The 25,665-nt window shown below is 38.6% G+C and overlaps 1 protein-coding gene across 1 annotated transcript; it reads left to right on the top strand.

Annotated features, from left to right (window-relative positions):
* The first annotated feature begins 304 nt into the window (after positions 1-304).
* Positions 305-23,795, top strand: PRPF8 (pre-mRNA processing factor 8). The gene is made up of 43 exons (XM_072429304.1): positions 305-434; positions 3,989-4,099; positions 4,905-5,073; positions 5,188-5,352; positions 5,838-6,056; positions 6,186-6,398; positions 6,492-6,617; positions 6,705-6,810; positions 7,729-7,919; positions 8,003-8,122; positions 8,206-8,395; positions 9,175-9,294; positions 9,551-9,685; positions 9,775-9,904; positions 9,998-10,194; positions 10,351-10,557; positions 10,666-10,829; positions 11,366-11,492; positions 11,592-11,784; positions 12,536-12,723; positions 12,920-13,158; positions 13,255-13,401; positions 13,794-14,004; positions 15,248-15,364; positions 15,511-15,758; positions 15,893-16,072; positions 16,166-16,301; positions 16,397-16,566; positions 17,523-17,652; positions 17,743-17,889; positions 17,975-18,135; positions 18,224-18,415; positions 18,525-18,762; positions 18,852-18,980; positions 19,440-19,553; positions 19,669-19,842; positions 20,018-20,211; positions 20,496-20,735; positions 20,965-21,106; positions 22,041-22,181; positions 22,542-22,681; positions 22,837-23,039; positions 23,371-23,795. Exons 2-43 carry the CDS (start codon positions 4,000-4,002, stop codon positions 23,523-23,525), a joined length of 7,008 nt encoding a protein of 2,335 aa, XP_072285405.1. The 5' UTR covers positions 305-434; positions 3,989-3,999; the 3' UTR covers positions 23,526-23,795.
* The last annotated feature ends 1,870 nt before the right edge of the window (positions 23,796-25,665 follow it).

The raw sequence follows: 25,665 nt of genomic DNA, 5'->3' as shown, positions 1-25,665 counted from the left end.
GGGGAGGAGAGGAGAAGATGGCGGCGCCTGGCAATCCAGCTTGGAGACAGATGCCGGGACGACGCAGGACCTGATGGAAGACACCTCGACTGCACTTCGGGATTGAAGGTAAGTGGATTTTTTTTTGTTTTAGGCATTTTTGAGTTTAGTTCCTCTTAAAGGGGAATTGAAGATAAATCTAAATATTTGCCCTCCAACCAAACTTCATATTCATTGAAGCACAGGAAAGTTCATCAACAACCTAACTTACAGCACGCTGACCACGCCCCAAGGCTAGCGTGCTGTGATTAGTGAAACGGAAGGCGGTCACGTGGCGTCACGACGTAGCAAGCTTTCACTTCCGGGTCGCAGTTCGGATCGTGGTGGTTGCGTATTTTTTTCCGCCGTCGCTGTGTCCCGGGAGGAAGTCGGGTCTGGCAAGCCGGAAAGTCGAGGTGAGTGCGGAGAGCTCGGTGTGTGATATTCACGGAAGGCGTAGCATTTGATTAATGTGTGAGGGCTATCTACGCGTTCGGAATGGCGTGGGCTCGTGTTGAGGCCTAAAGTGCGGGAGCAGAGCTGCATGAGCGAGTTACATCATTGTGCCTCGCAATGTGTTCTATACAGATATGATTTTAATACTGTGCAATGAGGGAACACATATAGATTATCTGCTATACCTCAGAGCTCATAGTGCACCACGTGTGTCCTCTGAGCTCCATTTGTATGGCTGGGCCAGCATTGTGCAGGGAAAACATTCGCCTCATATGAGCTTTGTATTGTACAAATAATGAAGACATTCTTACTGGTGTTGCCTTGATCAGTTTCTTTTTTTTTTCTAATAATATTTGAAATTGTTAAAATTTTGCCTTTTGTATGGTAAACAATAGTCTTTGGTAAAAAAAAAAAAATAGTTTTGTTTTATTTTATTTTATGTGCTGTGGTGATTAATCTTCAATTCTAGTAAGTGTATGGGGTAGTTTTTTTTGTTTTGGTTTTTTTTTTTTTTTTTTTTTTTTTTTTTTTTTTTTTGCAAAACTGGTGACAACACTGAAGATGTATTTGGTAAGCGTTGTCACTCTGGAAAAAGTAACTGTAAATGTTTTGCTAATTTAAGTGAAAGTTATTAATAGCTTAAACCACATTTACTTTCAATCCAACATATCAGTCTGTCAGTCAGGAGGTTTCTTCCATTAGGTCCCGCGTCGTCCCAATATCCTTCTTCGGGCCGGCGAAAAGGGAGCACCAAATTCTCCTCTCTTCCTGGTTCTTCTTCCTATATCACTCGATCTCGCACTTCACAGGAGCAAGATTGAGATACGTAGATTGGGAAAAAAACTTTCCGATCTCGCTGCACATGCATGAGATCAGCAATTGTTTTCCCTATTGATGAAATGACTCCGAGCATGCGCAGAAGGAGCAGCCTAGAGCCTCCCGGATGTGTGATGTAGGTATCAGGCAGGCTTTGTGCTCCCATTCGTTCTTGATTGCCTAGGCGTTCAAGAATTAGGGGGGCAGTGCTACAAAATATCTACTTTAAATAAAAGGGTTGTCTACCCTTTTATGTAAGGTGTAAATTCTGAGTTTAGGTAGGTTTAAAAAAAAAATGGTGGCCATTGATAAAGCTGGAGAGGAATTTGTCTGTTCATAAAAGTGGCAATCAACTGATCCACACTTTTCTTTCATAACAAGATCTCCAGTCGGCAAATATTTCTGTTTACGGCTGGTGCTCCTCCCACCACATTTTTTGCTGGTTGGTCAAATAAAAGTGTGCACCTCTTACCGGTAAACACCATTGGTCAAAGTATCGAACAGAAGTGTGTGTGTTCCAAATACCCAGATCACCACTTAGGAGAGGTGTTCGCCATGTTAATAAAGACAATCTGTTTATGTGCCTGGAATACTGATCACCACTTTAGGTATTATGTTCTAGCCAGTGTTCCCCCAGCCCCTTTTAGTTGGACGCACCACCCAGCACTTTTTAATAACCACCCGGCTATTTTTGGGTGATTACTGGTTATAGCAATGATTGATAATGTAAGTCTGATCTTTCTATTAATGTACTGCTATACAAGCTTTGATTTGGGTAAAACAAAGTGGTGTCTGTTATTAGGTTGTCACTATATAAATGTGGCTTCACATCTTGCTAATACAGGATATGTGACACAAAGTATCTGTTTGATTTAAGCATAACTAAAATATGTGGGTGGTGAGCTTCTGCCATAATCAGATACTTGCCAATTATGGTGCATTCTTACTCCATACAGTCCCTCTGCAGTGATGACTGGTCCATGAGCTAAAACTCCTGTGCGTTATTCCTGGCGGCTGCACACTGAGCGGAACGCTAAGGTATACAGCGTATGCAAAGGCACCAGGAGCCAGGGAATTAGGCTATGTACACACGTCAGATTGTTTTCGTCTTATAATCGCCTCAGGGCTGTGTGTACAGCGCTTGCCCGTCCTGGTGGATCAACAAATGATAGTAATGGAAGTGAAGGGGAGAGCGCAGCGGGGTGTCGTTCCGTTGTTCTCCCCTCTCCATAGAGTAGAACTGCGCTGTATGTACAATGCTCGTTCTGTCTTTTGTCATTGGAAAGAATCTTTCGTGATCAACAATTATTGAACGTCATAGTTCTCCCCAGACGTTTTTAGCCGGTTGCTCCGCCCGGCTGATTTGAATACCCCGCCCAGCTCTGGGCAGCTCTCATCCTCGGATGTACGGATATCAGTGAGGCTGCTCTGTGTTTTCCATTCAAATGATTGCTGCCGTCCGAGCACACAGCTAAGCCTTCATGTGAAGGAGACACAGGCAGCCCCGCCCCCATCTCATAGCACGAGCTCTGCCTGTGAAATGTATCCAGTGTGTATAAAGTATCCATGTCATTCTGCATCCTCACAGCTCTGTGTACAAACCTCCATATCTCCTAGGAGAAGGTAGAACACTGAAACAATAAGAAGTTACTGGATACCCGAGCCATAAACAACTTGGAGCACTAAATTTGCCGTGTTTTGCCACACCCCCTTTTTTACCACCCGGCTACAGCTTCCCACCACCCGGCTGAAAAAAATTTCTGGGGAGAACACTGAACGTGTATATGTAGCCTTAAGCTGCACACACGTGCAATTATTGTGGTTGGAAAGGATCTTTCACGATCATTTCCAACGACTAAGGACTACACGATGCATGAACGAACGCTGTACAAACAGCAATGTTCTGCTTTATGGAGAGGGGAGGGGGAGAACGACGGAGCGGCACCCTGCTGCGCACTCTCCCCCTTCCCTTGCATTAGGATCGTCCCTGAGCCGATTATTGGGGCGAGAACCATTGGACGTATGTCTGTAGCTTAAGTTATGTGACAAAAGATAAATTGCATGTCTCTTGTAAAAAAAAAAAAAAAAAAAAAAAAAAATACTTCCTCCTGGTGGTTTCTTGTTTCACCTTGTCTGCTTTAAGTGTTTGAATTTGTATAGTAATATCCACAAGAAATCAGGCAGGTTCTATCTCACTTGCTTAGATTCTAATTCACACTGTGGAAAGCTCACAATGTGTCGTGAAACAAGAATACATAATTTCTGTACAAGAGAGGGATCTGCATACCAAGACTGGAATAAAGGTGAAGGGTTTGAAGTTATTGGTAAAACACTTTGCCTGATTATTCAGCATTCATTAAAAGCTGGAATTCTGTGTGCTATAGACTGAAGATGATTTTAGAAATGAATATCGGTGTTTAGTTTAATGTTCTGCAGGATAAGTTACTGATAAATAAAACGATAAATTAAAAAACGTTAAATATTTACATATGAAGAGAATTGCAGATGTAAGCAGTCCTATTGATGTTTGAAGGTATAGGAAGGAAGAGCATGTTGCTCCCTTTGTCCAGAAATGTTTTTTTTTTTAATATCCAGTGATTACTTGTTTTGTTCTTTTGCTGAAAAGATCTTCATGCATCCCATATTGTTTGTCACTTTGTGAGACTAATTCTTATTTCCCTTTGCCTGTTTTTCCTAGCTTGAAACACCATGGCTGGGGTGTTTCCATACAGACCGGGGGTTCCCCCTATGCCTGGCCCACCACCAGTAGCACCAGACTACATGTCTGAAGAAAAGTTACAGGAGAAGGGTGAGTTATTTTAAGATTTACAATATTATTAAAATGTGCTGCTCATCTTTTTACACTTCAGAAATGTGTAAAGTGTGAAGGTCTCTAAATGTATAGGAGAAACACTTTTGAAGGTCTCTAAATGTATGGGAGAAACACATTTGAAGTATGATGATAGAGCTGCTATTTCTTATTGCATTCTAAAAAAGTAATACTACAGGTTTTACCAGAGGCAACATAGTATAAAATCTGAATTTTGGTTATCCCTTAATGGTCTGAATATATCAGTAATGTTGAATGTCAAAGCAGTTCCTTACTGTTTAAATTTCCTGCCCATTCGCACCCACCAGCGCATCTCCCCCGCACGCTCACATGTCTCACTGATCATGCTGTGGGATGACACGTGCTCGTCGGAACCAAGTAAGTCCTTTACAATGCCACTCAGAGTGTGGCTCAGGGTTATTGCTTTTGGTAATGAAAATTAACCCCGAGCCACACTTTGGAATACCTCCAGGAAGGTTAAACACAGCAGAATCATTCTAACAGTGACACCTTGGTTGGAAGCCAAACCTATTTACAGATTTTTCTGATGACGATTGCTCTCACACCAACCCATGATTTTGTTTCCCCATCAGATAGTTTTAAACTAAATTTGTCCACTGTTGTAAAATCATAATCATTTTAGGTCACTCTTTGTTAACTTGTATTTACCTTAACTTTAAATGTTTTATTATTTTTATTATCATCTCTTTAGTACAGACCACAATAATAAAACTTGTTTGCTAAAGAATGAGGTCTTCTTCATTTTTATATTTTTCACTAACAGCTCGGAAATGGCAGCAGCTGCAGGCTAAACGTTATGCAGAGAAGAGAAAGTTTGGCTTTGTCGATGCCCAGAAAGAGGACATGCCCCCAGAGCATGTGCGTAAAATCATCCGTGACCATGGTGACATGACCAACAGGAAGTTTCGTCATGATAAGAGGGTGTACCTTGGGTATGTCTGCATATGATTATTTTATCTTTTAATGACAATCCTATACTTGCCTATGTATCTATTGCTATATTACATTGCAGTTAAGTTATTTGGATTGTATCTTTTGGTTTTTAGAGCTCTGAAGTACATGCCTCACGCAGTGCTGAAATTATTGGAAAACATGCCCATGCCTTGGGAACAGATTAGAGATGTGCCAGTGTTGTATCATATTACTGGAGCCATTTCGTTCGTCAATGAGATTCCTTGGGTTATTGAGCCTGTTTACATATCACAATGGGGGTAAGAAAAACTTTAGTTTATTTTACTTTGGTATTATTATGCATTGCTTAGTAACAGTGGTTGATTTTTAATATCTGATATAAAAAACGGTCACACGGAGGTGCACATGCTTGCATTTACCAGGCAAATCAGACACTTTCTGGTAGTATCATTTGTTTGGACATTGCAAGCTGCTTAAAATTGATACTTGATTTGAAACTTGGTAGCAGTCAGCACAATATTTCTTTAACTCTTTATGGAGACTTTAAAATCATTGTTTTAAATATCCATTAAACAGTGTGTGCGTTATCGTTAACATGGAAATCACTTGCTCATTTTTTTTGGAAAGTAAAACAAATCTAAGGGCATAGGTAAAATTACTTTTCCCATTTTAAACTTTGGCTACCTGTGACTCACTTTCAAAGTAGCTTTTACTTTTTTTTTTGTTTGTTTTGTTTTTTACCTCTGGTGTGTTGTGATTGTTTCAAATACAATTCTTCATGCAGGTCAATGTGGATTATGATGAGGAGGGAAAAAAGAGACAGACGTCATTTCAAGAGGATGAGATTTCCTCCCTTTGATGATGAAGAGCCGCCCTTGGATTATGCTGATAACATTCTTGATGTGGAGCCACTGGAGGCTATCCAACTGGAGTTGGACAATGAAGAGGATGCCCCAGTCATGGACTGGTTCTATGATCACCAGCCACTTAGAGACAACAGAAAGTAAGACTTGCATTTGACATCAGCATTTAACTTTTTTTGTTCTGCTTTAAATGGCTCTAGTGTAACCTGACTGGACTCAAGCCATGTTTTTACTTAAACTATCCTTTTTTATTTATTTTTTTTTTGTAGGTATGTGAATGGTACAACATATCAGCGTTGGCAGTTCACGCTTCCCATGATGTCTACACTGTACAGGCTGGCCAATCAGCTGCTCACAGATCTAGTTGATGACAACTACTTCTACCTGTTTGACTTGAAAGCTTTTTTCACATCGAAGGCTTTAAACATGGCAATTCCAGGTGGACCAAAATTTGAGCCGTTGGTTCGAGATATAAATTTGCAGTAAGCCTAAAACATTTTCCTGAAACAATTTTTTTTTTGTGACCCAACATTGCTTTTTGATTCCATTCATGAAATTCACATTGTTATTTGCAGGGATGAAGATTGGAATGAATTTAATGACATTAACAAAATCATTATTCGTCAGCCAATTCGCACAGAGTACAAGATTGCATTTCCATATCTGTATAACAATCTCCCACATCATGTACATCTGACATGGTAAGGACTAAATGCGTTTTTTTTATGATAACATCTGTTTACAATGCTTAGGTTGCTGGATCATAAAAATGGTATGTTGTTTTACAGGTACCATACACCAAATGTGGTTTTCATTAAAACAGAGGATCCTGATCTGCCAGCTTTTTATTTTGATCCTCTTATCAACCCTATATCACATAGGCATTCTGTAAAGGTGAGTGCTAAAGTTATGTTTAATTAACCTTTATCCTTTAAAAGGAACATGTGTATAACGTGGGGTATTGGACCCCCTTATGACCTAATTTAAGGTCTAAAAATATTCATACCATGTTAACTCTACTAAAAACTCAACTTTTCTGAGTTTTCAAAACATTTGAGTTGTAGTTTTATAGGATTATGTTACAGTATATAATATGATATGGTAAGATAATGCTAAGTAAACACTTCAGATAATTCTCGGACGATATGAGCCGTAGGGCTTGTCTCGTACAAGAATCTGACGTGTGTACAGAGGCTGTCCGTTGTTCATGGATCCGTCCGGGCAGATCCATGAAGGAGAAAAGACGAATGACTTCAATGGAAGTGAAGGGAGGAGAGTCTTGCGGAGTGCAACTTGCTCTTTCCATAGGACAGAACTGTGCTATATGTACATTGCACATTCATTCGTCTTTCAGTCATTTGTCGATGGAAATGATCGTAAAAGATTGTTTCCAACAACAAAAAACTAGTGTGTGTACATAGCCTTACTGTGACGATTATAGTATGACTATAAAGATATGACTGTGGTAGGGACATTAAATTACGAGTAAACTGTTATACTTTTTTTACGATGGCCTCCAATTCAGGTGGAAAGTTTCATGTTTTAGTCCAATAGTAACCAACCCCCGCCCCCCCTACCATGTTTGATTGTGTTTTTCTGAGCTATTTATGTAAAATTGAAATCCAAAGCGGACTTTAAATAAACACTAATCATTAACATTTTTGCATAATTACTTTCAGTACCTACCTACCTACCTATTCATTACCCTTATTCTGAGATTTACACAAATACTGGTGACCTTGGTTTGTGCATTCTTAATAAATAGACTCATGTTAAGTATTCTTTAAAGTAACCCGAATCTATGCCTTTTAGAGTCAGGAACCTTTACCAGATGATGATGAAGAATTTGAGTTACCAGAACATGTTGAGCCATTCCTTAAGGATACTCCACTATATACAGATAACACAGCCAATGGCATAGCCCTTCTTTGGGCACCTCGTCCATTCAATCTGAGGTCTGGCAGAACACGTAGAGCCGTTGACATACCACTGGTAAAGAACTGGTAAGTGTGGTCACGAAATTTAAATGTAAAAATTAATTGAAGTTTAAAGGTGTTTTCTAAGTAGTCTTCTTTAATTGTTATAGGTACCGAGAGCATTGTCCAGCTGGGCAGCCTGTTAAAGTCCGTGTCTCCTACCAGAAATTATTAAAGTACTATGTCCTCAATGCTCTTAAACATAGACCACCTAAGGCCCAGAAGAAGAGGTTAGTTGCTGTTTTTTGAGTGTGTTTTTTGTTTTGTTTTTTTCCCATTCCCCTGTATCTAAATTACCTATTTATGTGTCCAGGTATCTCTTCCGGTCATTCAAAGCTACCAAGTTTTTCCAGTCCACTAAGCTGGATTGGGTAGAGGTTGGACTTCAGGTTTGTCGTCAGGGTTACAACATGCTGAACTTGCTGATCCACAGAAAGAACTTGAACTACCTTCACTTGGACTACAATTTCAATCTGAAACCTGTGAAAACACTGACCACCAAGGTATAACTAGATATATGCTGTTACTTATTGTTCTTAATGTCCCTATGTAAGAACGATGAGCTTTAAGAAGCTTTATTGGGTGAAATATCTGCACTACCTCAAATGCTTTAATAGTAGAGCTAGACATCTCTGTCTCATTTAACAACTTGGATCTTGGATGTTGTAGCACAAACCTCGAGTAGGCAGCTTATGGATTGCCAGCCAAAACTAGAATTCTCGTTTTGCCCTGTCTTTTCTTTGACAATTTTGGAACTCAATGGAAGATATGACTAGATTGTAAGCTCTTCGGGGCAGGGTCCTCTCCTCCTGTATCACTGTCTGTTTTAGTCTGTCATTTGCAACCCCTATTTATTGTACAGCGTTGTGTAATATGTTGGCGCTATATAAATCCTGTTTAATAATATGACAAAAGTAGAACTTGTTCTAGAAAGAGCATGATGGTTACCATTGCAGCCCAATTGTCATGCTTACTTGGCTTCTGTTATTTTAAGCTACTGAACAAGCTGGTCAGGAGTTTTACTTTATGTTCTATTTGCTTGTTCTTTTGTGATTTGGAATGTATTGATGTCCGGGGATCAACATTCTAGGCTGGTAACTAGCATTTTAGCAATAGCAGCTTCTAGGGTATTTTTTTTTTCAGTAGGTGTTCTTCTAAGGACCCGGTTACATCTTTTTAACTTTGTTAGAAAAAAACAACACAATTGTATTTGTGTGTATCCTTAACTGCTTTATTACTACTCTATAAACTACTAATATCCTTGTATTTTTTTTTATGATAGGAACGTAAAAAGTCTCGATTTGGCAATGCCTTTCATCTGTGCCGAGAGGTTCTTCGTTTGACCAAACTGGTGGTGGATAGTCATGTGCAATATAGGCTTGGTAACGTGGATGCTTTCCAGGTAAATCGAATTGTTCTCTTATACAGTTTAAACTTCCTTTTCTTTTCAGGTTGACTATTTTATATATATATATATATATATATATATATATATATATATATATATATATATATATATATATATATATATATATNNATAAATTTTTTTTTTTTTTGGTGTACACGTACATTCTTTTATGGTGCAGACAGCTATAATTTAAAGTTGACCACCACTGCAAAAAATTTTCAATGGAGTAACTTGTGTTTTTTCTTTTTAGTTGGCAGATGGACTGCAGTACATCTTTGCCCATGTGGGCCAACTTACAGGCATGTACAGATACAAGTACAAGCTCATGAGACAGATCCGTATGTGCAAAGATTTGAAACACCTAATCTACTACAGATTCAATACAGTGAGTGCAGTTTACCTTAAGCTTAGTTGGGCTCCTGACACATTTTGTTACATGTTTTACAATTTTTTTCCCCTCCTGTCTTTAATTAGGGTCCAGTAGGGAAAGGACCAGGTTGTGGCTTTTGGGCAGCTGGCTGGAGAGTTTGGCTCTTCTTTATGCGTGGTATCACACCATTGTTGGAAAGATGGCTTGGAAATCTGCTGGCTAGACAGTTTGAAGGTTGGTAATTATATTCAATTTCAATAAAATTGCATAGCTTGTGTTAAAAGGATTTTAGGATCTGGTTGGTATTGATGTGTTCCCTTCTCCCAGGCCGTCATTCCAAGGGGGTTGCAAAAACCGTAACGAAGCAGAGAGTTGAGTCTCACTTTGATCTGGAGCTGAGAGCAGCCGTCATGCATGACATTTTGGACATGATGCCAGAAGGTATTAAGCAGAACAAGGCAAGGACTATCCTGCAGCATTTGAGTGAAGCCTGGAGATGCTGGAAGGCAAACATTCCCTGGAAGGTGGGTGCAGTAAACTGCAATATAATTGCTTTAAGTACTTGGCACTGTAAAAACTCCGCTAGCATAAAGGCTTTCCCTACATATTTAGATCAATTGTTAGTCATAAAGTTGTATCGCATTACCCTGTTTAATGTTTATCTATTTTTTTTTCTTTAGGTGCCAGGTCTTCCTACACCCATTGAAAACATGATTCTCCGTTATGTGAAGGCAAAGGCTGATTGGTGGACAAACACTGCTCATTACAACAGGGAGCGTATTCGTCGTGGAGCAACTGTGGACAAAACTGTATGTAAGAAGAATCTGGGCCGCCTGACTCGTTTGTACCTGAAGGCCGAGCAAGAGAGACAACACAACTATCTAAAGGTGAGCACTGAATGCTGGAATTACTGGTGTGTGTTTATAAAAAAAAAAAAAAAACACTGAAATGCAGAATATATTTTGTTTCTTGCCTAACTCTTTTGTGGTTTATAGGATGGTCCCTATATAACTGCTGAAGAGGCTGTTGCAGTGTACACCACCACAGTTCATTGGCTGGAAAGCAGGAGGTTCTCTCCTATACCATTCCCACCTCTTTCATACAAACATGATACCAAATTGCTTATCTTGGCTCTGGAGAGACTGAAAGAAGCGTACAGGTAATTATGTGGCCCTTATAAAAACATTAGTGGCTTTTTTAGCAACCCTTTACAATGAGCAGATTTGTAGATATAATTGTTTAGCAAGTTTCAGCTGTCTGGCTAGTGAAAGCAGATTTTACAAATGTTCAACTCTTTAGCATTATCAACTTAATTCTCAATGTTTTATTGGAAGTTCAAACTTACAGATAAAATATTTGTAATGTTTAATCACTTTTTGCAGCTATGAGTGAACTCATAACTGTTCTTTTGTGCAAGGAGTTTATTTGAATGTGCAGATAGCTTTAAAAAAAACTATAAGTATTACCGGACGTAAAAATACAGCTGAAATCTTTGTATTCAAAATGATTCAGCTCTTAAAAAATAATGAATATTTTGGGAAATTTAAGTAATCTTCAGGCTTAAATGAGGATGTTATGTATGCATGTAAAAAAAATAAAAATAAAAAAAGTACTGTAAATGAAGCGCGCAGTTCTAGGTTCTCCCCCCCCCCCTATTTTATGCATATACATTGAAACACCATTCTTATTGTTTAGTGTGAAGTCCCGTTTAAATCAATCTCAGAGAGAGGAGTTGGGTTTGATTGAACAAGCGTACGATAATCCTCACGAAGCTTTATCCAGAATCAAGCGTCACTTGCTCACTCAAAGAGCTTTCAAGGAGGTAATAAGCAATATTATATATTTTAGCTTTGATTGTTTTTATAAAGACTTGTAAATTACAAGGTTTTGTTTTTCTTTTTTCTTTTTTTACATTTTTAAGGTGGGAATCGAGTTCATGGATCTTTATAGTCACCTGGTTCCTGTGTATGATGTAGAGCCTCTTGAAAAGATCACAGATGCTTACCTGGATCAATATCTGTGGTATGAAGCAGACAAGAGGCGTCTCTTCCCTCCATGGATCAAACCTGCAGACACAGAACCGCCTCCTTTGCTTGTGTACAAGTGGTGCCAGGGTAGGGTATTTAAGTTTTATTTATCACTATAGGACCTCTTTGGGCAGCTTCTGACATATTTTCAACAATTGCTTTGTGAGACTTTATTCGGTTTCCATTGACAGAGGATTTTTTTTCCTAAGAAAGCAAAGTTTAAATTGCCTTCGCCAATTACAAATCGTGCACATTCATATGCCAAATACATTTTAGGAAAAAACTTTTTTTTAGTATTTGCCTTTTTCAAAACCATGATGTCATTGCTATTGCTCCATGCAAAGCAGACAGATCGTGGTCGGTGGAAGGGACTGGCAGGTGCTATACATTGCTTCCTGAAAACATCATGTCACCCTGCCTCAGTAATCATTTTAGGAGCCCAGTCCTGATGCAAATTGGCTTGTAGGAGTAATTATTTAAATGCCTGGAGTATTTTACAGCTAGGTTAGAGAATTTAAGACATTGCAAAGCCAGGAAATTGGGCATGCTCATTCTAATTTACTGCAGCTTCTAAAACACTTGAAGGTATCGGTGTGCTGTAAAATTCATGTAAGCAGTGTCAGTACATCCGTCTATTTAGCTCACTTTTTTGTTCATTTTACATAATCTGGCCTCTACGTTAATACCACCGGATTAATCGCGGTGAGAACCAGTTTGGTTCATTGAGAAACTTGCACCAAGGCACAGAAAAGAAATAAGGTGTTTGTTTAACCTATTCGACATGCATATTCAAAATAATAATTGCTGATAAACTGACTTCATTCTTTGCATATTGAAGGTATCAACAACCTGCAGGATGTGTGGGACACCACTGAAGGAGAATGCAATGTTATGCTTGAGTCTCGCTTTGAGAAAATGTATGAAAAGATTGATTTGACTCTGCTGAATCGACTTCTGCGTCTAATTGTCGATCACAATATTGCTGATTACATGACGGCCAAAAACAACGTTGTGATCAATTACAAAGTAAGTTATTGAAGGTTTAAATATTTGGAGGGTGGGAGACACACCTTGATATTGGGATATAATATTTTGAGTCTTACAGCAGGAATAATTTTTGAAAGTGTCTGGGTGCCTTTTGTCACAAGCTTATTAAAAAAAACATTTTGGTAACCAATATTGAAGGGTATATACTCACTTTTCAAATTTTTAACTCTTGTAGGACATGAATCACACTAACTCCTATGGCATTATTCGTGGACTCCAGTTTGCATCTTTCATTGTTCAGTACTATGGTCTGGTGATGGACCTCTTAGTTTTAGGTTTGCACAGAGCCAGTGAGATGGCTGGCCCACCTCAAATGCCAAACGATTTCTTGAGTTTCCAGGATGTGGCCACAGAAGCTGCTCATCCTATCCGCCTCTATTGCAGATACATTGATCGCATCCACATTTTTTTCAGGTATGCCACATGTGAACAGTTTAACAAGCACCTAATGAATATTTATTGTTTTGTGTTCAGTGTTAAATGTTTGTTTGTTTATTTATGTTTTTTTAGATTTTCAGCTGATGATGCACGCGATCTCATTCAGAGGTATCTTACAGAGCATCCAGATCCCAATAATGAGAACATTGTGGGGTACAACAATAAGAAGTGTTGGCCAAGAGATGCCAGAATGCGACTTATGAAGCATGATGTGAATCTGTAAGTAGTATTTTGCTTTAGAGATAAATACTCTTTGTGGAGGATGATGTGAGTTTTCCATTGTGGGGGAAAAAATATAACCCAATTTAAATCTGCTGGATACAATTAAGCTAAGTAGATACACACACAGTGCTTGCTTATGCTGCATTTTAGATTCAGTGATTTCTCAAAAGCATAAATTCTAATGCAAAAGTTTTGTGCTTGGTTAGTGTTTTTTCACACTGTTAACAGACCTGCATCAAAGTGAATTCAAATCTAAAGACTTAATTTATTTGTGTAAAAAAAAAAAAATTTGAAGTTTGTGTTTTCTATAAATATATATATGTATTCTAACTCAGTTTGAAGTACATATGCTACTGCCAGCCTAACTAGATTATTTTTCATCTTTGTAGTGGTCGTGCTGTGTTTTGGGATATTAAAAACCGCCTTCCACGTTCTGTCACTACTGTACAGTGGGAGAACAGCTTTGTGTCTGTGTACAGCAAAGACAACCCCAACCTGCTCTTTAACATGTGCGGCTTTGAGTGCCGAATTCTGCCCAAGTGCCGTACAAGCTATGAGGAATTCACTCATAAAGACGGAGTCTGGAACCTGCAGAATGAGGTATGCTATATATAGTACGTGCAAAACGGAGTGTGTTAAATGCATGTTTAAGTAATTTTTAATTTAAACACATCTAAATATTTATATACCATAGCTTCTAGTTTAGTCAACTGGTTAATGCATCTTTGCTTAACAGAGTTTACAGCTGAATTCAATTTCCCTAAAAAGCCTTTGCTGCCGTCAGTTAAGAGACATTATCCATCTAGTATGTAATATACTGAATTATATGGACAAAAATAGTCATGTGTTTGTACAATAGCAAAGTTTGGGCAGCTGCTATTTTCTATATAGGAAGCGTGTGATACTCCATGGATTTTATTTACAGCAGGTGACACTACTTGCTTTTTGGCAAATGGTTTTTAAACTTGATCAATATTCATTCCACGTTTGCTGGATCACTCAGGTTCTCCAATGATAGACTATTTTCCCCAGTCTTGAGCTTTGATAACTTGGGCGCATTGTTGAGATTTATTACACTTCCTTGCGTACTGCTGTTTCAGCACAAGAGTACCTATTGTCAATATTTGCTTATAGTTTTGTTCCTGAAGGCGTCTGTGTAATTTAAATGTTGGGTAATTTTAAATTTCAAGAAAATATTGGTAACTGGTGTCATTCTCAGGACATTGAGGTTTCCCTAAATAAACTTTTATAGAAGTTAACTTTCAGACCTCAAAAATACACAAAATACCTTATCAACAAAGTCTCTCAAACCCAGAGACAAAAGCTTTTGAAGATGATTAGGTGGTTAGGAAAAGTGTTTTCTTGGGTAGTTACTGAATAGTTGGATCATAATACAGAGCCTGCCACCCACCTACAACTTCTTCCCACCCATCTTGAAAAATATTCTGTGGCGAATACTGGTCTAGGTCTCTAAAACTGACAGCATTGGAAACAAAGTCTAGGTGTAAACTGGCTAAGGACTCTTAAGCACAATTTTGAGTGAACTGGGACATACACAGTACAATATGAGGGATTCAAGGGCATGCCTTATGTGTGCACTATTTGAGAGATTTATTTACGGTTTTTGCACTGAAGATCTTGTGATGTACAGTTAGCCAGTCCACCCTGGCTAGGTTGCCTTGTGTATGATCAATCTGGCTACCCATTTACAAGTATTTTAGCAATATGCCAGACTGATCAGACTGGACTTCTGAAAAAGCCTAATAGTTATTTTGGGAATAAAATTACCTACAAAAATCTCAATTGGACTATGGATATAGTTTAAAAGTATTGTCTTTTGTAGGTGACCAAAGAACGTACAGCTCAGTGTTTCCTGCGTGTGGACGATGAGTCTATGCAGAGATTCCACAACAGAGTTCGTCAAATTCTGATGGCTTCAGGATCCACTACATTTACAAAGGTAGGTTGTGATTTTTTTTTTTTATCAAGTGTTTACCTTCAACCCTTTATAAGACTTTTTTGGCTTGGATTGCTCATACACCTCTTGATGTTTTAGTAGTCCGTTTATTGATGATCTCACTGAAGTTAGTAATTTTGTCTGTCTAGATTGTGAACAAGTGGAATACTGCATTAATTGGCCTGATGACTTATTTCCGTGAAGCTGTGGTCAACACACAGGAGTTGCTTGATCTGTTGGTGAAATGTGAAAACAAAATCCAAACTAGAATTAAGATTGGTTTGAACTCCAAGATGCCCAGTCGTTTCCCACCTGTAGTCTTCTACACACCCAAGGAACTTGGTGGTTTAGGGATGCTGTCTATGGGACACGTACTAATCCCACAGTCCGACCTCAGGTAAAATCTTTCAATTGGTGTGATGTTTCATTGATGTCTCTTTTTTTGTATAATCAATTCCCAGGCTGTTCATACCCTTGTGGAATATTACTGCACAATGGTAATTTTTGTTTTTTATTTATTTTTTAAACTAGGTGGTCAAAGCAGACAGATGTTGGCATCACCCACTTCCGCTCTGGTATGAGTCATGAGGAGGATCAGTTGATTCCTAACTTGTATCGTTACATTCAGCCCTGGGAGAGCGAGTTCATTGACTCTCAGCGAGTCTGGGCTGAATATGCCCTGAAGAGACAGGAGGCCATAGCCCAAAACAGGTCAATATCATGAAGTTTGTTTACTAAAATGTCTCAATTATGGTCTTAATTTTATATTAGGAATTACATTTTTGTATGTTTTGTTTGATTCAGACGACTAACACTGGAAGACTTGGAGGATTCCTGGGATAGAGGTATTCCACGAATCAACACCCTTTTCCAAAAAGACAGGCATACCTTGGCCTATGACAAAGGCTGGAGAGTCCGTACAGACTTCAAACAGTATCAGGTACTAAGCTTGTCTGTTTTGATCACATCATTTGACATATTCTTCTTACTTTCTGTGAATTACCCAGTGTTTTTGTTTGTTTTTTTCCCCTCCAGGTACTGAAACAAAATCCATTCTGGTGGACACATCAAAGACATGACGGAAAGCTCTGGAATTTGAATAACTACCGTACAGATATGATCCAGGCACTTGGAGGTGTAGAAGGGATTCTGGAGCACACCTTATTCAAAGGCACATACTTCCCCACATGGGAGGGTCTCTTCTGGTAGGAATGTCTTCATTCTTTTAATGATGCGGCCTAAATACTGTAAATGTTCATCTCTGATCTTAGCCATTAGTCTTGGGACTGTGGTAAATTATAAAGTTGGCAGTCTATTTTATGACAATTTGTTAATCATGATTCTATTTCTCTAATCACAAAGGAATATAAAAGAAACCTTGTAAAATGTTTTAACCTTCCATATATCTTGATTGAACACCAAAATCATAGTTGGTCAAGTAAATAACATAAGTCCATGAAGCTCAACCACTAGGGAAAACAACAAACACATCCTAGATAAAACCCCTTAACCTCCTTGCAGTTAAGCCCGACCTTCGCTCGGGCAAAAAAAAATTGCAAGGATGGTTAAGCCCGAGATTTTTCACTTACCTGGTCCCCCTGTGCTCATCCAGCGTTGTCCTCCATCGGTCATCGTCCGCCGATCTCTCCAGCGTCGGGTGCCAGCGGGACCGGTAAGAAGCCGGCCGGCATCTTACCTAGTCCCGCTGATCGTCCGACGTCCTGCTCGTTCCAGCGCCGGATGATCTCTGCAGGTTTCAAACATTTTTTATATTCATATTATCTACTAGAACCCCTGTTCGGACATATTTCTGTAAGTTACAGGTCTACAATTTTAAAAAAAATTTCATGAAAAACAGTGGATCACTTTTGGTACAGAAATCTAGACCTCAGTGTAACGCTTAGGTGGTTAAGATATAGGTGATCCAGAGGAAGGAAAAAAATCCCTTGTAAATTGCTAATTAAAAATCTTGTAACTGCTGAAGAAGACTTTGCTAGTAAGCCACAAGGAATGTTTTAATATTTACTTGTTTCACAGACTTACATTCTTTTGTGACTTATGTAAACCTAAAACCCTGTGTTTTAGTAATTACCAATAGTTGTGTTGCATATATTTTGTATTATTGTTTTGGTCATCGTCTATTTTTTTTTTCACTCTCCAGGGAAAAAGCCAGCGGCTTTGAGGAATCCATGAAATGGAAGAAACTGACCAATGCTCAGAGGTCAGGTTTGAATCAGATTCCGAACAGAAGATTCACTCTCTGGTGGTCCCCTACAATCAACAGAGCCAATGTATGTCTGCCATTGGAGATGTTTTTAGTTATTGTCATAGTTTATCACTTAGGTATTCTTGTTTAACCACTGCAAAATTGTATCTTTCAGGTGTATGTGGGTTTCCAGGTGCAGCTGGATTTGACTGGCATTTTCATGCATGGCAAAATTCCTACACTGAAGATCTCTTTGATTCAGATATTTAGGGCCCACTTGTGGCAGAAGATCCATGAGAGCATTGTTATGGATCTGTGTCAAGTGAGTCATTCTTCCTAATGCATTTTAATAATTTTTGTGGTATTTATGCACTTCTGACATTATATTCATTCCTTGTTTCTTTCAGGTGTTTGATCAAGAACTGGATGCTCTGGAAATTGAGACTGTCCAGAAGGAGACAATCCACCCCAGGAAGTCATACAAGATGAATTCATCTTGTGCTGATATCTTGCTTTTTGCTTCGTATAAGTGGAACGTCTCTCGTCCTTCCTTACTTGCAGACTCAAAGTATGTCCTTTGTTTTTGTAATTTGTGTTTATTTGCTAAACTGTAAAAACATGCAGTGATGTCAGTGATTTCTATGTTTTGCATCCAGAGATGTCATGGACAGCACTACCACACAGAAGTACTGGATTGATATCCAATTGCGATGGGGAGATTATGACTCTCATGACATTGAACGATACGCCCGAGCCAAGTTTTTGGACTATACCACGGATAATATGAGTATCTACCCATCACCTACTGGTGTGCTGATTGCCATAGATCTGGCTTATAACCTCCACAGGTAAGAGAATGTGAACTTCATCATCGTTCTTCACACATTCTAGTAGTAATTGTCAGGAAATGATAAACATAATTTTGTATAAATAACGTTTTTTCTTTCTCCTTTTCAGTGCCTATGGGAATTGGTTCCCTGGTGCAAAGCCCTTGATTCAGCAAGCAATGGCCAAGATAATGAAGGCGAACCCTGCTCTTTACGTGCTGCGTGAGCGCATCCGTAAGGGATTGCAGCTGTACTCCTCAGAGCCCACTGAGCCTTACCTGTCCTCTCAGAACTATGGGGAGCTCTTCTCCAATCAGATCATCTGGTTTGTGGATGACACAAATGTGTACAGAGTAACCATTCACAAGGTACAACTTGTGTTCATGTGTTTTAAACCTAATTGCAAAACATATACCTCTCACTTGACACTTATTACTTTTTTTATTCTTTACTTTAGACCTTTGAAGGTAACTTGACCACCAAGCCTATAAATGGAGCCATTTTCATCTTTAACCCCAGAACTGGACAGCTTTTCCTAAAGATTATTCACACCTCTGTGTGGGCAGGACAAAAGCGATTGGGTCAGGTATGATTTGAGATAAGCCTAAAGTAAAACCAGTATTACCTAGTTGAGCTTCTCTTCCTAAAATGTACACTTTCAAAGATGTGGCTTGTGTGACATTTTAAAGTTTATCCTTAAAAGTGTTAAGCATTTACTTTTTTTTTATGGATTTTCTTAAGAATGTCTTTTATGGGCTTGATTTTGTTATCAAGTGTATAGGAGTAAGAGTGACACTGTCCTGTCTCTACTCTTAAAATACAAGTTCCGTTGCTGTTACTTTAGTTCTTTGAATCGTTGGCCTGACCATATTGAGGACTTTTAATTTCTGATTTCCATGCAGTTGGTATTTTCAAGGTCTCCTAAGTGGCACCAACCAAAGCCTTTTGCAACTATTTGATGCTAATGCATGCATATTCTGATGGATAGGTTATTATTACAATCTGTTCTTTGTTAACCATTTTTAATTTATTTAATTTTATGTAGCTGGCCAAGTGGAAGACTGCAGAAGAAGTTGCTGCTTTGATCCGTTCTTTGCCAGTTGAGGAGCAGCCGAAACAGATCATTGTTACCAGAAAGGGCATGTTGGATCCTCTTGAGGTAAAACTTTATTTTACCTTTTAGTTGCTACATAGGTGTTTTTTTTTTTTTTTTTTTTAAACTTGTTTGCATTTCTATCCTTGCATATTTTATATCTTCTCTTGTGTAATTTCAGGTGCACTTGCTTGATTTCCCAAACATTGTGATTAAAGGCTCCGAATTGCAGCTGCCTTTCCAGGCCTGTCTGAAGGTGGAGAAGTTTGGAGATCTTATTCTTAAAGCTACAGAACCCCAGATGGTTCTTTTCAACCTCTATGATGACTGGCTGAAGACAATTTCTTCATACACAGTATGTGTTTATAGATGTGTAAAACTGTAATAGTTTTGAATTTTAGAATGCATTGTATCCCTTTGTACATCAGTGAAATATACATTGAACAGTATGATAATGGTAAAGTCCACTAAAAAATAGCTGTAACTAACTTGTTTACTATAGTTCTAATGGATTATAATCTGTCTTGCAGGCATTTTCTCGACTGATCTTGATCCTGAGAGCATTGCATGTCAACAATGACCGTGCAAAGGTGATCCTGAAACCAGATAAGACAACAATCACTGAACCTCATCATATCTGGCCCACACTGACTGATGAAGAATGGATCAAGGTAGAAGTTCAGCTGAAGGATCTGATCTTGGCTGACTATGGAAAGAAGAACAAGTAAGATTTAACTTTTCTAACTTTGTAAACCTATCCTCTGCCTCAATTGTTTCTATAGACACATAAAAGAGGAACAAGGTGAGGGTGCAGGTTGTTGTAGGTATCATCTCATAGAGCCTTGCACTAAGAGAAAGGACAGTTGTGTTCTTAATCTCCTTGTTTTTTCCCCAATTCTCCCACTTCATGTACATTCCATTTACTAGTATTGACACATCTAACATTTATTCTGTTGTCAAAACTGTCCATATATGTTTCAATCTAAATGTGGCTTTTTTTGTTTTCAGTGTCAATGTGGCATCCCTAACACAATCTGAAATCAGAGATATCATTTTGGGTATGGAAATCTCTGCACCATCTCAGCAGAGGCAACAGATTGCTGAGATTGAGAAGCAGACAAAGGAGCAGTCTCAACTCACCGCTACCCAGACACGCACAGTGAACAAACACGGAGATGAGATAATCACTTCAACCACTAGTAACTATGAGACGCAGACCTTCTCTTCAAAGACAGAATGGCGTGTCAGGTACCATCTCCTAACTGTTCAAAATTGGCATTTGTCCTAGAAGTCACTTGTTATCCTCTGCATGTTCTTGGGGCTTTTTTTTGTTTTGTCTCTTCCGACTGACTTTTTATACCAAAGATTTGAATTCATGGTGTTAACATAACAAAATTACAATGCTTTTATATATCTTATTATCAAAATGATAAACGGTGTACGTGTGTTCATGAAAATTTTGTTTTAATTTTTTCAGGGCTATATCAGCTGCTAATCTTCACCTGCGAACCAACCACATCTATGTATCATCTGATGATATAAAGGAGACTGGTTACACCTACATCCTGCCTAAGAATGTGCTGAAGAAATTTATTTGCATTTCTGATTTGCGAGCTCAGGTATGTTTAAAAAGGAAGCACCCTGTCTAGTTACTATTGGGCACCCATGTTCTAGCTGACTGTCCTTTTGCAATAATACTGTATATACAATTGTATAGACAGACATGTACAAGTCACTTTATTGATAAGTGACAGATTTTTGGTCAGAACAGGACTGTGTCTCTGAGTTCTCTAGATGCTGTCTGTTTTCAGTGAGACAAGTGAGCTGGCAGGTTGGAACACTTGTCCCAGGAGTCTAAACAAATGTAGTTTAGTTATATAATGTGGCCAGCTTTAATCTTGGGTAAACTACAGAAACTATATACTGATAAATTGCTTTGTAATTACCAAATCTAATACTTTTTGCAATGTTGGCATCCCCACAACTACCCAGTTTCAGGAATAATTTTTATAAGGCTTTTTTGTGTGTGAAGAATGAAGCATGCTTTGTCATAAATAATACAAATAACATGACTGCAAATTGATGTTACTGTTAATATTTAAATGATGTTTCAGCCCCAATATAATTCCTTTCATAAAAAAACAAAATGAGAGTTAATCCCTCCAATGTGCACACAAATTTTCTTTTAAGACCGTTGCCCCTGGAACCGGTATCCACATTGGAGGACTTTCACTTTTTCCTATTGCTTTAACATCTCAAGATATTGGTTTCCCATCACTTTGTCATGGTGACAAAGATCACAAGGGCAAAAATAGAAGGTGCGGCAAAAAAAAACCCCAGAGGGGTCCACCTGTTCCTACATTTTTGTGCCCAGAACACTACATATATGTGAATGTGCTAACTGCATTATAAGGTAATCGTAAAAAATTACTTTGTAAGCTTGTAACAGATTTTAAGAGGGGGCGGTTTGGTACTGACAGTTTGCCTTTAAAATAGAGATTGGTGACATTTGCTTTCAATATTACTTTTTTTCTCATTTTACCTTTTATCTAGATTGCTGGTTACTTGTATGGAGTGAGTCCACCAGATAACCCACAAGTGAAAGAAATCCGTTGTATTGTGATGGTTCCACAATGGGGAACTCATCAAACCGTCCACTTGCCTGGTCAGCTGCCCCAACACGAGTATTTGAAGGTAGGTGTTTGTATTTTCTTGATAGGTATAATCCCTGTTGATCGCTAAAGCACACATGGGTTTTAATCAACTGCTGTTGGAATCGAAAGTCTGCTTATAAATGCTGTGCCAGTAAAGCTTATGCATGCTGCATTACTGTGCTGACTGAAGCTTACACAAAACTGTTGATTCACATTTAAAAATGTTAGTTATATGTCGTTGGAAGCCATTCAGAGTATTATTAAAAATCGGCAGCATTTTTCTGATGGTTTTCCTATTATATTTGCTACCATCCAAAATTACTAATATTCCTCTAAGCACTAAACATTTTTTTTTCAAGGTATTTGATTTTCCATTGTATTTTGTACCTTCTAACTCTAGGAAATGGAACCTCTAGGATGGGTTCATACACAACCCAACGAGTCTCCACAGCTTTCGCCACAAGATGTCACTACTCATGCTAAAGTCATGGCCGACAACCCAGCTTGGGATGGAGAGAAAACTATTATCATTACATGCAGGTTAGTTTGGGTTTATTTGTACTTTGTACCTCATTACCATGAATGTATAACACCTTAAGGTGTTTGACCCAGCTGTGTATAAAAAGAAATTGGTATAGTTTATGGCTAAACCTTATGCTTTATTAAACTTATACCTACTTGGCTCCCTTCTACAGTTTTACCCCTGGTTCCTGTACATTAACCGCTTATAAACTGACCCCAAGTGGATATGAATGGGGTAGACAGAACACGGATAAAGGCAACAACCCCAAAGGCTACTTGCCATCCCATTATGAGAGAGTCCAGATGCTGTTGTCTGATCGTTTCTTAGGGTTCTTCATGGTGCCTGCACAAGGATCTTGGAACTACAACTTCATGGGTATGTAAAATCTCATAATACGTTTACCTAATAAATGTTAAGTGTTTTAAAAATATATTAATACAGAAATACAGTGTACTGGTGACTTGTAGATAATGGATCTATATTAATGGCTTTGCAAATAGAATACAATTCTGAGAAAAGCTGCTCTTTGCATAGGCATCTGGTTTGGTCTCCACTGGATGCTGGAGAAGAGAGCTGGTGGGGAAAAAATATGCTTATGCTGCCAGCTGTTTTGTATTTTTTCCTACTAGCCACAGATGTTCCTAAATTGCTGATTGGTGGAGAAAGTCTTGTTTCTTTTCCTCACATTTTTATTTTGTTCTTTTAGGTGTTAGACACGATCCCAATATGAAATATGAGCTGCAGCTGGCTAACCCCAAGGAGTTTTACCATGAAGTTCACCGCCCCTCACACTTTTCAAACTTTGCCATGTTGCAGGAGGGTGAGGTGTACTCTGCTGACCGCGAAGACTTGTATGCATAGTTCATGCATCTAAATAACTTTTAATACATAGATCACTGTTGATATTCAACATACAACTTAAAAAGCATGAGCCCAGAGATTCACGTCTCCACAGTTGTTACCTCGTAGCTGTGGTTTGTCCGGTTAATTAATGTTTTTGCCCTTTCCTGTTGCTGACTGCAGCAGCAGTGTGTAGAAATTGTATGGAATGTCTTTATTTTCAGTATCATTGCAAGGTATTGTTGAAGCTTGTAACAATGTTGCTTTAATAAAATGTTTTTTATAAATGTATTTTTGCCTTCAGTCCTAGTACTTTTACATTTATTAATTATGTAGGGGTGCAAACATTTTTTTTTTTTTTTTTTTTTTTTTTCTTTCCCATTATTTCTCCTTATAGCCGCCACCACTTTTCCCCTAGTTTTCCAGAAAAAAAAAGCTTCAAAACTTTGAGACCCCAAGGAAGTGTTCATATTTTTGAGAAAATGGTAGTTTGGCTGTCATCAAAATGTTTATGGTCAGAAGCACTGGTGGCTTGACATATTCTGGTACACAAAGTAGTGCTTAATGATACTTTATGAAATCAATCATTATAAAATAGCATACGTAAGGGAAGAGTCTACAAAAGTGTTGGACATTGCCATAAAATCCCTTTCTCTGTTCAGTGGAATTCATGGCAAACTTGGCATACCCTACACCTAGGAGGACAAAGTAGCCACCAGATTTGTTTTCCTCCATTTAGCATGCATTTGTAAAGCACTTCAAACACAAGTCATCAAAATACAATTGATGCAAACTGCAGTTGACAAGAAAAATGCTGTTCGGCCTATTTTGTCTGCAGTTTAAACATCCTGGCATAGGGTATACTTAAGCTACGTACACACGTCAGATTTTTATCGCCTGATAATCAGCATCGGGCGAAAATCTGCCGTGTGTACAGCCGGTGTCGTGTCGGTGTCGTCCATTGTCCGGACGACCGACCTGCCGGATCCATGGACGACAGCCGATCCTAATGAAAGGGAAGGGGGAGAGCGCGCAGCAGGGTGCCGCTCCGTCGCTCTCCCCCTCCCCTCTCCATAGAGCATGAACGGTGCTGTATGTACAGCACCGTTCATGCATCGTGCAGTCCCTTGTCGTTAGAAAGGATCCTGAAAGATCCCTTCCAACGACAAAAATTGGAAGTGTGTACGCAGCTTAAATCCTAAGAAAAGTAAAGCAACGCACGTCAAAACCATAGCTTATCAATTGGTGTGAACACTATTTATCTTATCAAGTGCAGTTTGCTTTTGGAATGCAAGAATTTGCACTTAAGTATCTATTGAGAGCCTGTGTTTGCTATGCAAAGAGTGCACATAGACACTTAACATTTAGGTCATACATATCCTTTGTCTCTACCTCCCTACACATTAAAATGTGAGCTTTAGCTTTTCAGAAGTAGAAAAGGGAAAAAAACACATCAAAATAAGTTGCAGATCACAAAATGGTTCAGGTTTTTGTTTCACAATGAGCAAATAGAAGGATTTTTCATTTCAGCAAATATTTCTAGGGATGTAATTATTAACGTGTATTTGTGTTCCATGTAGTGTATAACACACAGCACTTTACAAAGGACATAATTTTCTAATCAACTGTCCCTCAAAAGGGCTCACAATTTAATGTCATATCATAGTCATATGCAATTTAACTTTGTCTAAGGCGCCAATTTAACTCCATGAAGATGGGATGTGAAAGGAAACCTTTACATTTAGAAACAGAACTAGAAGATTGTGAATATAGCTCTACATTATGTACAGTATAAACCTGCCGGGCCAAATTGCACATCTGGCATCCACATATTCTTAAGTGGTTAATGTGAATATGAGCACAAGGCTACATGGTTACCTTGCACTACTCAGAAGTCTGCTGGTAAATCTAGTGTTACTGAAGTGGAGAGATCCTGACTAAGAAGTAGGGATTCTGTTATGCTCATGGTGGAGGATTCATGATGGTGCTGACGCCTCAAGTATTTGTAGCTTTTACAGTGCAAGCTATAAAATCCTGGTCATCGTGCATGTCACCTCATTCTTGAAACATCACATCACTACTAATAGCAAACAAGGCACATATATAATATGTTATTAATACCAATTACAGGGTAATTGTTGTGCATATGTAAATACCATAT

This window comes from Pyxicephalus adspersus, chromosome 1 (genome assembly GCF_032062135.1).
Source record: "Pyxicephalus adspersus chromosome 1, UCB_Pads_2.0, whole genome shotgun sequence".
Taxonomy (NCBI): domain Eukaryota; kingdom Metazoa; phylum Chordata; class Amphibia; order Anura; family Pyxicephalidae; genus Pyxicephalus; species Pyxicephalus adspersus.
This window is presented reverse-complemented; position numbering and strand designations above follow the sequence as displayed.